The sequence below is a fragment of the Branchiostoma floridae genome, chromosome 10 (genome assembly GCF_000003815.2).
Source record: "Branchiostoma floridae strain S238N-H82 chromosome 10, Bfl_VNyyK, whole genome shotgun sequence".
NCBI lineage: Eukaryota > Metazoa > Chordata > Leptocardii > Amphioxiformes > Branchiostomatidae > Branchiostoma > Branchiostoma floridae.
In genome coordinates, this window is record NC_049988.1 from 17,041,250 (window position 1) to 17,055,592 (window position 14,343).

Below are 14,343 nucleotides of genomic sequence, written 5' to 3' on the forward strand. Positions count from 1 at the left end.
AAATTGCAAGACTAGTTTATGTCCCCTTCTGATCATTGACTTACATATCATTGTATTCTTTACGTAAGGTTATATACGTCTAACGACAAGTTCTTTGTTGTTGATTTCTTGCAGTTTCTCATATCTTAAAGCTAAAACCTCTATCTAAGTTGTCGACGTCTGTACCTTTTCAGCTTATCACATCATTTCTGAGTAATAACAACTCATTCTTTGATTTGTTCCATTTCCACAGGGCACGTGTCCTTTAGGAACACAATGAGTGGCAGTTGGTTCATTCAGACCATTACCAAAGTCTTCATGCAGTACGCCAAGGACAACAGCCTACTCGAGATGATGACAAAGGCGAGAATGCACTTTTTTTCTGAACAGTATCTATTGCTCGCCTTGATAATTGTGTCTGGATAAACTATCATGGTCACTGAGAAGCATATCTTCATAATGAGGTATTGTACTTTAGCTTCCTTAGCGCAAGATCGACATCGGCCTTTAGAAATAATTACTCCATACAGAAAGAACATTCCTTAAATTAGCCACCGGTGGATACGTACGTTTTTTTAACTGACGATCGAATGGACAATGTTATAGATGCTTTAATTTATTGAATTAGTAGAAGAGCTGTTTTGTACTTATTTCATTGTAAACTCTGATGTGGCATAAACAAAGGTTCTTATAATCGAAGAATTCCGACTTCCAACATATACAGGTGATCGACGACGTTTCCAAACGAACGGTTCGGTCACCATTCAAGTCTACCATCTCTGGGGGCAAGCAAGTGCCCGATTTTGTCTCCACTTTACGCAAGCCGCTTTACTTCTTTCCTGGTATGACCTTTTCCTATTCAACATCATCTGTAAAAAAAACATGCTTGTTTAATTTGGGTTACACTTGGGTTTGGCATGGGGGAGTGATTTAATCTAAAGATACCCCATGGAGTTATCACACATCGCTCAGGGTATCCACCTATCAACCGTACGTACATGTCGTAGCTAATATCAGCCTTTCATTGTTTTTCAATGGTGACGATACATTAAGCATGTCGTCATGCATTCTCAAACAGGTTTTTGTTATATTGAAAGCTGATTGTAATTTATTTCTTAGGCGACCCATCTAAAAAAGTTTCTCTATGCTGGGAAAGGGCCTGACTTCAAGCAGACTTCTGGGTGCAGTTAAACTCCCTACGTTGAAAATCGCGGATAAGCACTCCCCTCGAAAATAGACACAACTGCTCCAGATTTCCGCGAAAGAAATGCAGAATGACCCAAATAACTTTAACCAAATTGTTACATAATCCAATGAGGTTTCAATCAGATTAGATCCTCTTGATAATGAAGACAATACTATTTGAAATTTTTAGTCTGAAAAAAATATCAATCCGGTTTGAATTCCAACTGTCAAAGAATCTACGTTAATTGTATCTACATGTCAAACTTCAAGATGTCTTCATCACAGCTGGATTAGCTTTGGTAGCTGTGTGTCTAGAAAAATGACTTATAATTGGGGTGCCTACTTGTAGTCTAAGAAATAACTATGGACTAGAGATATAATTGTACATATAATTGCCAGCCAATCTCTCACATTAACTGTCTAGCAAGTGTTGTTATTACTTTGTATTTTGTTATTTTGCTAGGTATCTTTCAAGCGAACGTCTTTATATACTTAATTTCTCATCTGTTGTCTCTAGATTTTAAATATAACTCGAACTTATCTTGTACTTTGCAAACTGTTTCAGACAGGTCTACACTGATATGAACTTCACGGGTGCCAGTAGCATACTGAAGTAGATGTTTACGTTATCCTATTTATACTCTAGGTGCAATAAAATCATAAACAGAGCAGTGAAGTTTATACGGATGATTTTTTCTCATCATGACAGCCTTGATCACATTTCCTTTTTCTAAATCATTTTCCGCGCAGATTCTGGATCAGTACCAGATGAAGTAGAGTTGGGAGGGCCTGAAATGAGAGCTCTGTACGATCGTGCCTGTGAAGAAGGAACCATAGAGATGTACAGCACCCGATTTGTACTTATCGGCAAGTTCGGCAACGGCAAAACTAACCTGTGTAACAGCCTACTTGGGGACGACTTTGAACCCGAGTGGAAAAAAACCGACAGCATTGCGATCCACCCATGTGTCAAGACTGAGGGACAGCAATGGAAGGAACAAGAAGGTATATTGAAAAATTGCAGTTACTTATGATTTCAATAGGCTAGCGTTCAAGGAAATTGATTATACATTACAGTTATTACATTTCAATCCATACAAGTTGTACCCTTCGATTATAGATACTCCTCATTGTTATGCAACAATACCTAAGTATGCCCCACCTATCATTTTCAGGCCAACAGGATCAGTTCCCCTACGCGGCTGCAGAATGGATTATAAACAAGATGGAAGATGACCAACAAAAAAGCTCCAAATCACCCGCTGAGTACAGTCAAGCCCAAAATGAATCTTTTGGTAACACGCAAAGTGGTGAGTAATGATGACTGACCAGTTAGATCGTTTTATCCATGCTAGAGCGTTGCTTAATAATCGTTAATGTACAGTAAATGGGAGGTTACAGTTATTAATCTTCTCTTGCAGCAATGACCAATCTTGCGGAAGCGCCAGAACCACAACCATCCGAACCGACGAAACCAATCATAGCAGCTGGTGAGGTACAGTTTGTTGAGACGCCTCCGGAAAACAATGAGGTTCGAGCAGAAACTTATCTAAAAACAGAGGAGATCTTCAGAAGCTTCCGAAGAAATGAAGACCATTCCAGTCTCCTCGGTACGAGAGAGTACCCCCTGATTTCTATCTGGGATTTTGGAGGCCAGGAGATTTTCTACAGTACCCAACAAGTCTTCTACACCCGTCGGGCAATCTACGGCATGACCATGGACCTCACCAAGCCTTTGAATCTCACCGTGAAGACAGCTTCTGATAGTGGTCCACCTTGTCATCTTCATAAAGAAAAGGGTATGTGGAAATCTACAATTAAGGTAAAAGAATTAACTTACTTCGATGTTGATGATAAAAATGGCTTACACATTATTACAGCGGTAGCTTTATCATCGTTAATAGTCAAAAATGTCTGAAAAACTTTATCTGAATAATAAACAGTCATTGAAAGGTCATGATGTGTAGCAATTTAAAGGCCATCGATTGTCATAATGTTGCTACTATCATTGACTCTTTGATGGCAAAGTTAGGGGCTTTTATGTGACTCACAGCCTATGATTGGTCATGTAAGTCATTCATTCAAGGAAATACAAATAAATGTCGTTCATATTTTACCTTTCTCTTTTGGCATTATAAACTCATGTGTCCAATGCAGACTACATCGACTATCATCTGGAGTCCATTCGGATGCATACAAGATCAACAAGGAACACCAAACCACCACCTGTATTCTTCATCTTCACACACAAGGACCAAGTCACAGAGGTATTTTCATGCCCGTCAACCCCCCTGTAGAAATCATTGACCTCTTTTATCTTTGTTATAACAGAAGCGTCCATAAAATGTGTTTGAATGTAAAGTATCAAATATTCATTCGTTCATTTAAAGGACTTTTATAACACTACACTTCTATAGTAATCTACTGTTTCAGCAGGGTCATATATTCTAATGCATATCATTAGCGTTACTCAAAATATCCGAATGCATCATCGTTTTGCTGAAAGGTTTTATTATTCAGGGAACCGTACTAGCATATCGTCATTGGTATTGTAACATTCTTTTCTGCCCGCTTACCTTTTGTTGTATTCGAAACCGTTCTTGCACTTTTTCAGGAGACAAAGCAAACGTTCCACGTCGAAACAAGAAAGCATCTTAAAGGTAAGGAAATCAACAAGCACGTCATTGGTCAGTACTTTTCAGTGGACAACACAAAACGGAATCCAGAAGATCCAGAGATGGCAGAGTTGAGAAATGCTATTTTGGACCTGGCCAAAAAACAGAGCTACATGGGAGAGAGGATCCCCATCAAGTGGCTGGAGCTGAAATCAAAGTTACAGGACATGCACAAGGAGGGCAAAAGGTACTGCAGCCTGAAACAAGTGATGGAAGCTATTGGCAGTCCTCCTGCAGGAACCACACCAGAAGAGAACGCCATCAGCATCCTGACCTTCTGGCACCTCTGTGGAGACATCATCTACTTCCCGGAGATTGAGAACCTCCGCAACTTTGTGATCCTGGAACCACAGTGGTTTGTGGATGTCTGCAAAACCATCATCACAATCCCGCAGTACCAGGATCAGGGTCCCGGAGATAGAGACGACTGGGACTGGCTGAGAGAAACCGGAGAGTTAAGAGATCGTTTGATTGAACAAGTGTGGGGAAACAGGAAAGATCTGATCGACCACAAGCAAGAGCTGTTGGACATGATGGAGAAGTTTGATCTGGTTCTTCGGTGCCATGGGAATGAGGAGAGTGGTTCCAAGTCTGTTGTTGAAGAGGCGACATACTTTGTTCCCGCTTTGCTCACAACAGTAACTGATGCCAAGAGGCTCTACCCAAGCAATACAGCATGCAGCAAGCCGATCTTTATCGTGTTTGACGGCAAATTCTGCCCAGTTGGACTGTACCATCGGTTGGTCGTCAGTAGCATGCGCCGCTACTTCAACGTCAAACCAGAGGCATACGCGTCATGTGCAAAGTTCCTGACAGGTAACCCAAGGCAAACCTTCCTCATCACTAAAGAGACATTCTACCTGAAGATTGAGTTGGTGTCCTCGGTCCAGGATGACGCAAGTCGCTTCAGCCATGGTCCCTGTGTGAGGGAAGGTCTAGATGAAGATCTGAAGGAGATCATGGAGAAGTGGGCTCCAGGTATCGGGTACGAGTGGTGCCTCAGATGCTGCTGTGCTGACCACAAAGCAAAGGGGGATGTCGACCGTACGCGTTTCCTCCCTATTGCAGAGGCCACGGCTACTGACGGCTTCAAGAATGGCAATGTGGTTTGTAAGCTCTACGGACCTGCAACTACCTCAGTCTCCGATATTGGTCTCACCGACTGGTTTCATGACCCGTGAGTACATTTTTGTCTTTCATTTTGTTTTGAATAAAGATATCAGAGCTTATTTGAAACATACTTACATTACACAAAATTGGCGTTGTAGAGATTATTGATGTTGTATTATGACGACATTTTTTGCTTTCTTAGGCGTACAGAAAGGGCAGACAAAAGGTCATCCGCTCATCAGAGGAGTCAAACATCAGGTAGGTGCATCAAAATATACTAGGTGGGATTTTGCTCATCACGTCTTTGATCAGGACCATCAGTTAAGCAAATGTTTCCGCAATGAATAGATCGTAACATTATTTACATTGATTTGCTTTGGGCTTGGGGTCAATTAAATATGAACAAGAACATACGCGAGGAAACTTAGAACAGATATTACAAGTTACATTACATTATGCGTTTTATTATTCTTAGGAAGAGTTTGTAGGAAGATGCTTGGATGGAAACCGTAAGATATTTTGTTACTACAGAAACGTTTCAGAAGTTGAAAAAACTGCTAACAGAGGTGAGGGTAGAGGACGACTCTCAGGCTGACACCTACACCAGACTGGCCAGGCACGTGGTTCAGTCAGGGCTGACCTTCCGGGATGAGGTGCCGAAGGACGGAAACTGCATGTTTCACGCCGTGGCCGATCAGCTCTTCCGTACGGAGGGGAGACGAGTCAGCCACGGGGAGCTGCGCAAGCAAGTGGTTGACTTCTTGAGGCAGAATCCACATAATGTAAGCAATAGTTATGAGTCAAATTTGATTTTAGCAATACAAATGATACATATAGTTAGAAAGCATTTTTGTAACGATATGGAACTTGACACTAACGGGCATAATTGTTGTCTCAAAATGACATGAAAAATATGAACATGAGAGCGGAGCAAGCTAGATTTTTGTTCCATAGTCATGATGGTTACGTAGCTGATAGTTAGGCTTGTAATCTGCAAATAAAATGCTATTTGTGAAATTTTCTACAAAACTGTATTTTCAGGGTAATGGCGACCATTTCAGTGACTTCGTCCCAGATCAAAACTGGGAAGGCTACCTGAGTACCATGTCACATGATGGGACGTGGGGAGACCACATCGTCCTACAGGCCATGGCGGACATGTTTGGTCATGACGTCAGCATCGTGTCCAGTGTAGAGGCGGAGAACTACGTCACCATCCTAACACCAAGTACCGGGACTGTGGGCAGGAGAGAACCTCCTCTGCTACTGGGGCATTATGCCGAGAACCACTATGCAAGTCTGGATGGTAAGTTGACATTCTAATATATACAACCTCTTTAGGTCAAATACTCTTATAACAATCACTACAAAAAGGAAGACTGAAACAAGATCAGGTCAAGGCAAAAATGTGTCCGTCGGACATTAAACTGTTACGACAATTTCTTATAAGATGTGATCTGTACCTTGTCTGCTGTATCGTGTTGGGTAGTAGAAGAAGAAGGTTTCAAAAAAATGATATAACCATCGGTGAATCGTATGGATTATCCCGCTGTTTTTGTAATGCTTTGACCATGTTGATTTGATTGATCTTCTAATTATTAGGGAAGACAAGGAAAAGGTCGGCTGGTATTGTCAGGTCACCCGACCAGGAGAAACCTGCAGCTGCGAAGCGCCGAAAGCATCACCCCAGTGCAAAGCAAGAAGAAGGAGGATTCGGACAAAATGGTACACGTCCCCTGAACAGAAAGCCACTGTCTTCCGATTGAATATTAAAAACATTATCATAAGCTAGCATTGGCTACATCTAGATGTGCCGCACTTCTTTAGAATTTTCCCCTTTTTAAACGTACATTCAATGCTCATTAGCGCGTGAAATGACGACCTCACCGTGCATAAGATGCCGTTATGATGAACTCGAAAGATGCAGGTTATTTTTTAAGCTGCTTGTTAACCTTTGAAATCATTCTTTATAGATACTTTCACATAAACGACTACACTATTGTATGGTGACATTCTATATGATCTATAGATCTATATTTGTTGAATGGGAATGCATGGATATCTATCTATCTATTTATCTATCTATGCCTCTCTCTCTCTCTCTCTCTCAATATATATATATATCATATATATATATATATATATATATATATATATATATATATATATATATATATATATATGATCAGTAAGGGGGTGTAACGTATTGTTTTAGGTTATACAGATTCTCATTTGCCTGTCACTTTCTTTCTGTAGCTAACGTTACACCTGCGACGAAGAAGAGACCGATCGCAAAGGTGCAAGCCATGTTTCTGTCAGCAGCACCATCAGGAATATGTAAGTTTAAATGTTGCTTATTCTATTAATTATATTCAATTAATGGAAAGTATTAAAAACAGCTCATTCTTCAAAAAGAAAAAAAATCTTCATGATGGCTCTTGTTCTCTACACTACTGAAACACCTGCAAGATGACTGACATTTGAATTAGTCTGCAAGTTTGTTCATGCAGTATAAAACGTATTGATAAGCAGGCTGCTCAAAAGACACGCAAGAAAAAGCACCCCTTTTATATAGACCATCATGCGTGTGCTGCCTTTCGGCTTGTTGACTAACTGTGAGCATTTTGACAGAATATGCATATATCAAATTATGCAAATAAGTCCCTAATTTGCAGATTTAATGTAAACGTGCCATAAGCCTTATAATTGGTAAATGATTTGACAATTAACATTGTGACCGGTGAAAGTTATTTAAAGGTGTACATAACAAAACATAGTTTATGTAAATGTGGAAGTCATTTACATAACCAGACTACTTCATGGAGATAGGAGGTCTCCGAACTGTTGCTTTTTTTTTCCTTTCAGATTTATCAGATCATTCTGGCGATTCTGAAGAAGCACCATCAGAAATAAGTAAGTTGATATGCTGCTTAGCCGCAATTAATACAAAGTATGGAAAAAACGCAGCTCAGTCTTCAGAAGAAAAGTCTTCATGATGGCTCGTTCTCTTCAGCTACTGTAACGTGTGCAATAGGACTGGCATTTAATGTACTCTGCAAGTTTGTTCATACAGTGTAAAAAGTATTGATAAGTAGGCTGCTCAAAAGACGCGCAAATATCTTGCAAGAAAAAAACACCCCTTTTTATGGACCATCATGACTTTGCTGCCTTTTGGCTTGTTGACTGTGCGCAATTTTACCGATATATATACCCGATTGTCAGCCCCAGTCATCACAACCCACATCCCGACTGAAGAAGCACCATCAGATTTAAGTTGAAATGTTTCTAAGCTAAAGTATGGAAAACAGCTGTCTTCAAATAAACAGCAAATATTGATGATGCCGCTCTTGTTCTCTTCAGCTTCTGTACAGCCCACAGCTTCAGCACAACCCACATCCCCGACTGAAGACGCGCCACCAGATATACGTAAGTTGAGATGCTGCTTAGCCGCAATTAATACAAAGTATGGAAAAAACGCAGCTCAATCTTCAAAAAAAAAGTCTTCATGGTGGCTCTTGTTCTCTTCAGCTACTATAACGCGTGCAATAGGACTGGCATTTAATGTACTCTGCAAGTTTGTCCATACAGTTTAAAACGTATTGATAAGTAGGCTGCTGAAAAGACATTCAAATATCTTGCAAGAAAGAAACACCCCCTTTTATGGACCATCATGCTTGTTGACTAACTGTGAGCGTTTTCACAGAATATACATAAACCCAATTGTCATAGTTCACCGTAGGAATGTTGAAAGGTATACTCGTATGAACCATTGCTGTTGCAACTATAAACGTAAACATAAACTTGAGGAGCTTAATACTTGTATCCGTTTCCTTATTTAGAAGATGTTTGCTTTCTTTTCCTTTCAGGTTCATCAGAGTTCTCTGACGATTCTGACGACTTTGTATTAGTATCGCCTGTTTAAGGTAGTCAAGAACGTAAAAGGTATTACAATATGTACCTTGAGGTTGTACAAAGAGCTTGAATACTAGAGGGCCGGGGGGGGGGGGGGTACAATCGCTTCGTTGCTTGGTCCCTTGGAAGACGATGCTAGATTTTTGTCAAAGGTCATGAGAAGTAATGTAGAGATAAGTAAGAGCCCCTTCTTCCCCTGATTCCATCAAAATTGCTATGTAAGCAATGGGGATGAACTATTAAAACCGGATATGTAAGATTGTAGACATAATTTTCCCGTCAATTTCTGACCAATTGCTATGATATGAAATGTATTTTTTCTGCTGTAAAAAGGGTTTTAGTAACACAGTGGGTTGCCATTGATTTGATGCGCTGACTCTTCATTCGTGCCACCATATATGTAAATAGCCTGGAATCAAGAAGGTTTCATCAAGAACCTCGTTGCTGGAATCAAGCCGTAAAAAGCTTCCGAGTCTCTTTTGTCCTCTCTGCATATACGCGGGGAGAACAGATGAGGCTCGGGACCAAGCTACGGCTGGATACCAAGCTATTATTTTGTTTTTGATGATGTTGTGAAACATTCCAATGGTGCCTTGTTTCGAAGGCAGCTATTAATTCAAAAGAACAAGTACGGGTGAAAATGCTGTTAAGAACGGTCTAAGTAGTACACCTGTTAGTAGATCGATTTGATTAGGTTTTTCGTACCGTTGGTTTGTATGTTGTTGTTTTTTTGTTGTTCTGTTTTGTTTAAGAATGTAAGACAAGCTTAAACCAAGATCTAGATACATGATCAAATGTCGTTGGTTAGACAAATTTGCAACAAAAAATGTAAATCTTAGTTACACAATGACACCGCTATTGTATAAGTTGTCGCTGATCTTTAATTAATATGTATGATTCTGAATATACACCTTGCCTTACACTTGATGTTATTACAATTGGTTATTGACATGGCAGGTACATGTATTATATTTTTGTGGTGGCTGTTTTGTAGACATCAGGAAGAATTGTAGAAATCCGGAAGAATCTTAAGAGTGCGTGTGTACGCATTTGTAGAACTTGATAATAACCTGTGGCTATAGCCAGTTAGAAAACATTGGCTGTGAATTGCCATGAACACCAGTGACATTTGTTTCGCTTAGAATATTTAGAATTTTTTAAATTGAGATTGAATAAATGTTTGATTAAGTAAAAACATCTCACCATATTGTACACGTCGTTTTATAGAACCAACTTACCTTCATAACACTAATTCTAGGCCAGAGCAGTGCCTGTGAAATAGTCCATGAAACTGCACGGAGGCCTCTGTCGAGTTGACCGGAGAGAGTGAGAGTGTAAATGAGTGAGTGTGAGTGAGTTAGTGAGTGAGTGAGTGAGTGGGTGAGTGAGTGAGTGAGTGAGTGAGTGAGTGAGTGAGTGAGTGAGTGAGTGAGTGAGTGAGTGCGTGAGTGAATGGGTGAGTGAGTGAGTGAGTACGTAACACATTTGTGTTGATCACGTCTTATAAATTTGGAAAAGTATTTGCATTAGAAGCCGAGGGCAAAGATTAAAGAAAACACGGAACCTAGAGAGAAAGACTAGAAACACCGACTATCCAAGTTAATTTTCAATGGTAGGCCCTATTCTCAAAACGGGTTGAGCCGTGGAGATATCAGTGGTCGGGATTTTTTTTACCGGTTCGCTCTCCTCACTTCTGCCTCAAAACGCACAAAACGACTTGCTCACTTGTGTCAAGATCTCATCTTCATCTATCTTGGGCCTCCGTACAACTTGTAAGGTGTAGCCGATCAAAGGACTGGCGACTCTTCTTAACTGGACTTTCTTCGATGGGCTATTTTGACTTGACACCCGGTAGTTAAGTTACATGCGAACATATAAGACGAACCTATAAATACCCAGTAAATGGTTTTGTTTACAAAGCGGCAACGTTATTGTGCGTAAAGACACAAACTCGATCGTTTCCTCTCAAACCCCACCCCTACAAAGTCCAGACCGCGGCGATTGGATAAAATGAGACACAAATGACTTCCAAGTTCGTTTGCACAGAGTTTAATCATAGGATTTCCTTCATATACGGTACAGTAGACAACACTAGCCAGGTGTAACGGTACAGTCTTCCACCTTTGAACCCCTCCCGTGATCTACCTGTCTGACACGTCCTTGAGTAACAATTGGGCTGTACCAAAATATCCTAGGGGTGACGCGTTACATTACACTTATATTTCTACAAAGCTCTCCTGCTGTATCTGTATACAATGTCTTGTTGTGGCGTCCACATTTTACTTCGCAGTAGATAGGATAGCTCGTAAGTGAAAAACAATGAGAGAAAAGATGTAATTAAACATTAGAAAATGACCCCCTGCCGACAGATGATCAAATAGGCTGGCCCTCTTTGCCAGTACTGCTGGGGATTTCCGCTTGTTTCAGCAGGTGTATTAAAGTGCCGTACAATTCTCCAAATGGCTGACAATCCTCGCCAGGATCTGTACCTGGAGATTTCTCGAAACCTGGTAGATGTAGAACTTACCAATCTTCGTAACTATGTCAGCGGTGCAAAGATTTTACCAGCAAGATTCGTCGAGAAAGCCGACGGTCACCAGATCTGCAACCAACTTGAGAAAGAACAGAAGTTGAAACCAGGTGATCTCTCTCTTCTGGCAAACATCTTAAGAAAAATCGGCAGACATGACTACGCTGAGCAGGCGGAGAATGTTGCTGAGAATGAAAGGAAAGGTATGTATGTTTTTAAAGGACTTTTCTTGAAGGACTCGATAAAGTAAGTTCTAAGTACATGTATATGAAACGCTAATAGCGGTAGATACAAACGTAGTAGACAGGGAAAGAAACTGTGATGATTTCTTCATCTTATTTCAAGGGGTAGTCAAGTGCGGAATTTTAAATTGCATTCTCAGTCCTTAGTTGGGGGTATTGCATACGAGATCTTACATAATACTAAACGCTATACTAAAGTTCTACGGCATATTTAGTACTAGCTTCTTCTCTCTTTTTAAAACAAATGCCAACATAATAACGGTTACACACGTCCATTAAATTGCTAACTTTATTCTTGGGTCAAATGTACTTTCTAATGATCAGAACAAAACAGCGGGAGAAGGTCGGCTGTTTGCGACAGTTCATCCGACCAGGAGACACCTGCCAAGCAACGAAAGCAACACCTTGGCGCAAAGCAACAAGAGGGACGGTTCCAACGGAAGACGAAAGGTACGTTTATCAAAGATATTGATATCGTTGTAAAATATTCAATCTTTATATATATTTTGTGCATGCCGACATACTGTAATAATAGATGATTTGGAAAACATAAATAAACTCTACCTTGATGGCCAGTACAGCAATGAAGACGCATCATATTACATGTAGTGACTTCTGTAGTTGGTCCATGTAGCACGTTTTTAAAACATGATTATAAGTTATACCTTTAGTGGCAGCAGTATTTTAGGCTAATGCGACATTTACACCGATTAGTTGCGTTTGTCAGGCCATGATGGCATGATTCCTTGGTTTCCCAAATGGAAATAGTGTTCTTTTGCGTTTATATTGCCGACTGCACTATCATCATGCGACATTTTGTATGATTTCTTGTTGTTTCAGTTGACGTGTCGAAGTATTTCGACAAAGTCATCCATGATGTCAGCGCCGATTGGGACGACTTGGCGCGAGAGCTGAAATTCAAGAGAAACGAGATAAGAGGAATAGAGGCCATGGAACGTGACATCGACAGAAGATGTAGAGAGATGTTAGAAAGGTGGAGAAACAGGGAAGGAAAAGCTGCAACTCTTCAAGCTCTGAAGAGGGCTCTCGTCAAGATTAATCACAAACTCACTGCTGAAACATTGGAATTGGAAGGTATATAAAAATCACAATCTGTGTTAGATCGTAATGAATATGAAATTGCAAAAAAAAACTTAAAAAAAATAAATTACAGATGTATGGTTTAATGCATTTCTGTAGATCGATGATTGTTTATTTTTGGATTTCAGATTCATCAGACTCTGAGTCTTCAGAAGACTAGTACCCCGCAGGCTGCCCTTGGTTGCCGGCTGCAGCACAAGTAGACAGCGGCTCGAGAGAACAGGATTCTACATTTTCATAATTTCTTTTGGTGTGGTTTGTTGAAGATGTGTAGACTAGTATGTACTGTTTCCACACTCACAGATTTGCTATGAAGACAGAAGAGACCCGATACAGACTACCCTGTTAGTGTATATCTGTCATTGACATTTGCCAATATAATTTGAAGCAGTGCCTTTGTCTTTCAAGGCAGCTAATGTTGAACTTTTGGTAACTGAGCAGTGATCTGTTACAAGTGAAAAAAGAATTTCGTCAAGTAGTTTATCAAATTACACTGACAACGAAGAGTGTAATAGATGAATACAAGGAAATACATGTAACAACGCTAAATACTAAGCCCATGGCCGAATAGTGTTTCTGCAATACTCAATTAGGCCGCATGAGGGCAATTGGTGACTACTGTTGCTGGGTTGGGCTTTACTATACGTGTCTATAGGCGGAGCTTTTGAGTACTAGTAAGTCCCAATCCAGTACAGTTGCTCTTCTGTTGACTATCTTCAAGAAGATATAGAAGATCAAGCAAGAACCTAACGTTTCTGAATAAAGACCCACAAGCGGAACCCGGAGTTGAGAGACGTTACGACTTTGCCTTTCTGTAGCTACTACGACTCTAGAAGATTAGGTTTGTCTACATTCAATAGAGAAGAAGGGTCAAGGAGTGAAGTTGCAAAAGCGAGATAACAAAGCTAGGGGGGAGGTTTATTAAACCTACTTTGTCAAAACTATAACAGAGCTAAATAAGGTATAAAGGACGGAATGATTCCGTGAGTGAGTGAGTGAGTTCCGATGAACAGGAATTCAAACACCTGACACGGTCTGCTCCAGCCATACCCACAGACAGTAACTGTGCGTTTGAGAAGATATTTCCTTATCAGGGAAAGATAACCATCAAGATGAAAGCATCCATTTAATGGCTGAACATAAAAACAACTAATTTGTGCCACATGAGAACATGGCATGCCTTGCCAGCTGTTCCCTGTGGCTTATGCAGTCCATCTCCCATTTTGTCTCCTCGGCTCCAGAGCCAACATGCCCCCAATGAAATTTTGCCACACTCGGGCCGGGCTGAGTTTGACTATTGCTCAGGGGGGTGAGCCAAAATTTCGTCGGGGGCATGTTGGTTCTGGAGCCGAGAAGCTGGTCTGTGCAGACTCGGGGACCAGTCTTGGGATCCAGATTACATACATGCTTTCCTATAACTCAGTGTAAGATGTCACATCAAAGGGTTTGAGTCTTTGACTTGACCGTCACATGGCCCAGAGTGGCTACCGCACCGACACGCTTGGCTCCCCACATATCAAGATTATCAGGCTTGTAACATGTCAGATGTCAAGGGAGTACTCAGGCGAGGGAAGACGTGGGCTGGAGTTCCGTTCTAGCATGGCAGCGA

The 14,343-nt window shown here is 40.7% G+C and overlaps 3 protein-coding genes across 3 annotated transcripts in view; all 3 read left to right on the forward strand.

Moving 5' to 3' along the window:
* LOC118424765 (caspase-2-like) overlaps positions 1-343 on the forward strand; it is a 2,624-nt gene extending 2,281 nt beyond the window's left edge. Inside the window, exon 4 of the mRNA XM_035833500.1 lies at positions 233-343. The gene's annotated coding sequence lies outside the window, so the exon portion shown is untranslated. The remainder of the gene's footprint in view (positions 1-232) is intronic.
* Positions 1-8,871, forward strand: part of LOC118424981 — a 9,738-nt gene extending 867 nt beyond the window's left edge. The window contains exons 2-15 of the mRNA XM_035833793.1: positions 233-342; positions 704-821; positions 1,915-2,169; positions 2,340-2,474; positions 2,586-2,963; positions 3,322-3,431; positions 3,779-5,016; positions 5,152-5,207; positions 5,481-5,731; positions 5,991-6,255; positions 6,552-6,674; positions 7,206-7,286; positions 8,310-8,375; positions 8,816-8,871. Of these exons, the coding sequence (XP_035689686.1) occupies positions 233-342; positions 704-821; positions 1,915-2,169; positions 2,340-2,474; positions 2,586-2,963; positions 3,322-3,431; positions 3,779-5,016; positions 5,152-5,207; positions 5,481-5,731; positions 5,991-6,255; positions 6,552-6,674; positions 7,206-7,286; positions 8,310-8,375; positions 8,816-8,871 (3,242 nt within the window). The remainder of the gene's footprint in view (positions 1-232; positions 343-703; positions 822-1,914; positions 2,170-2,339; positions 2,475-2,585; positions 2,964-3,321; positions 3,432-3,778; positions 5,017-5,151; positions 5,208-5,480; positions 5,732-5,990; positions 6,256-6,551; positions 6,675-7,205; positions 7,287-8,309; positions 8,376-8,815) is intronic.
* Positions 8,872-11,320: 2,449 nt separating this feature from the next.
* LOC118424982 lies at positions 11,321-12,894 on the forward strand. Its single transcript, XM_035833794.1, has 4 exons — positions 11,321-11,594; positions 11,958-12,083; positions 12,474-12,728; positions 12,863-12,894. Exons 1-4 carry the CDS (start codon positions 11,321-11,323, stop codon positions 12,892-12,894), a joined length of 687 nt encoding a protein of 228 aa, XP_035689687.1.
* Positions 12,895-14,343: the final 1,449 nt, after the last annotated feature.

Coding starts and splice junctions, on each gene's coding strand:
- LOC118424982 (XM_035833794.1), top strand. CDS start 11,321: ATGGCTGACAATCCTCGCCAGGATCTGTACCTGGAGATTTCTCGAAAC. Junction 11,595..11,957: donor TGCTGAGAATGAAAGGAAAG/GTATGTATGTTT, acceptor TCTAATGATCAG/AACAAAACAGCGGGAGAAGG. Junction 12,729..12,862: donor TGAAACATTGGAATTGGAAG/GTATATAAAAAT, acceptor TTTGGATTTCAG/ATTCATCAGACTCTGAGTCT.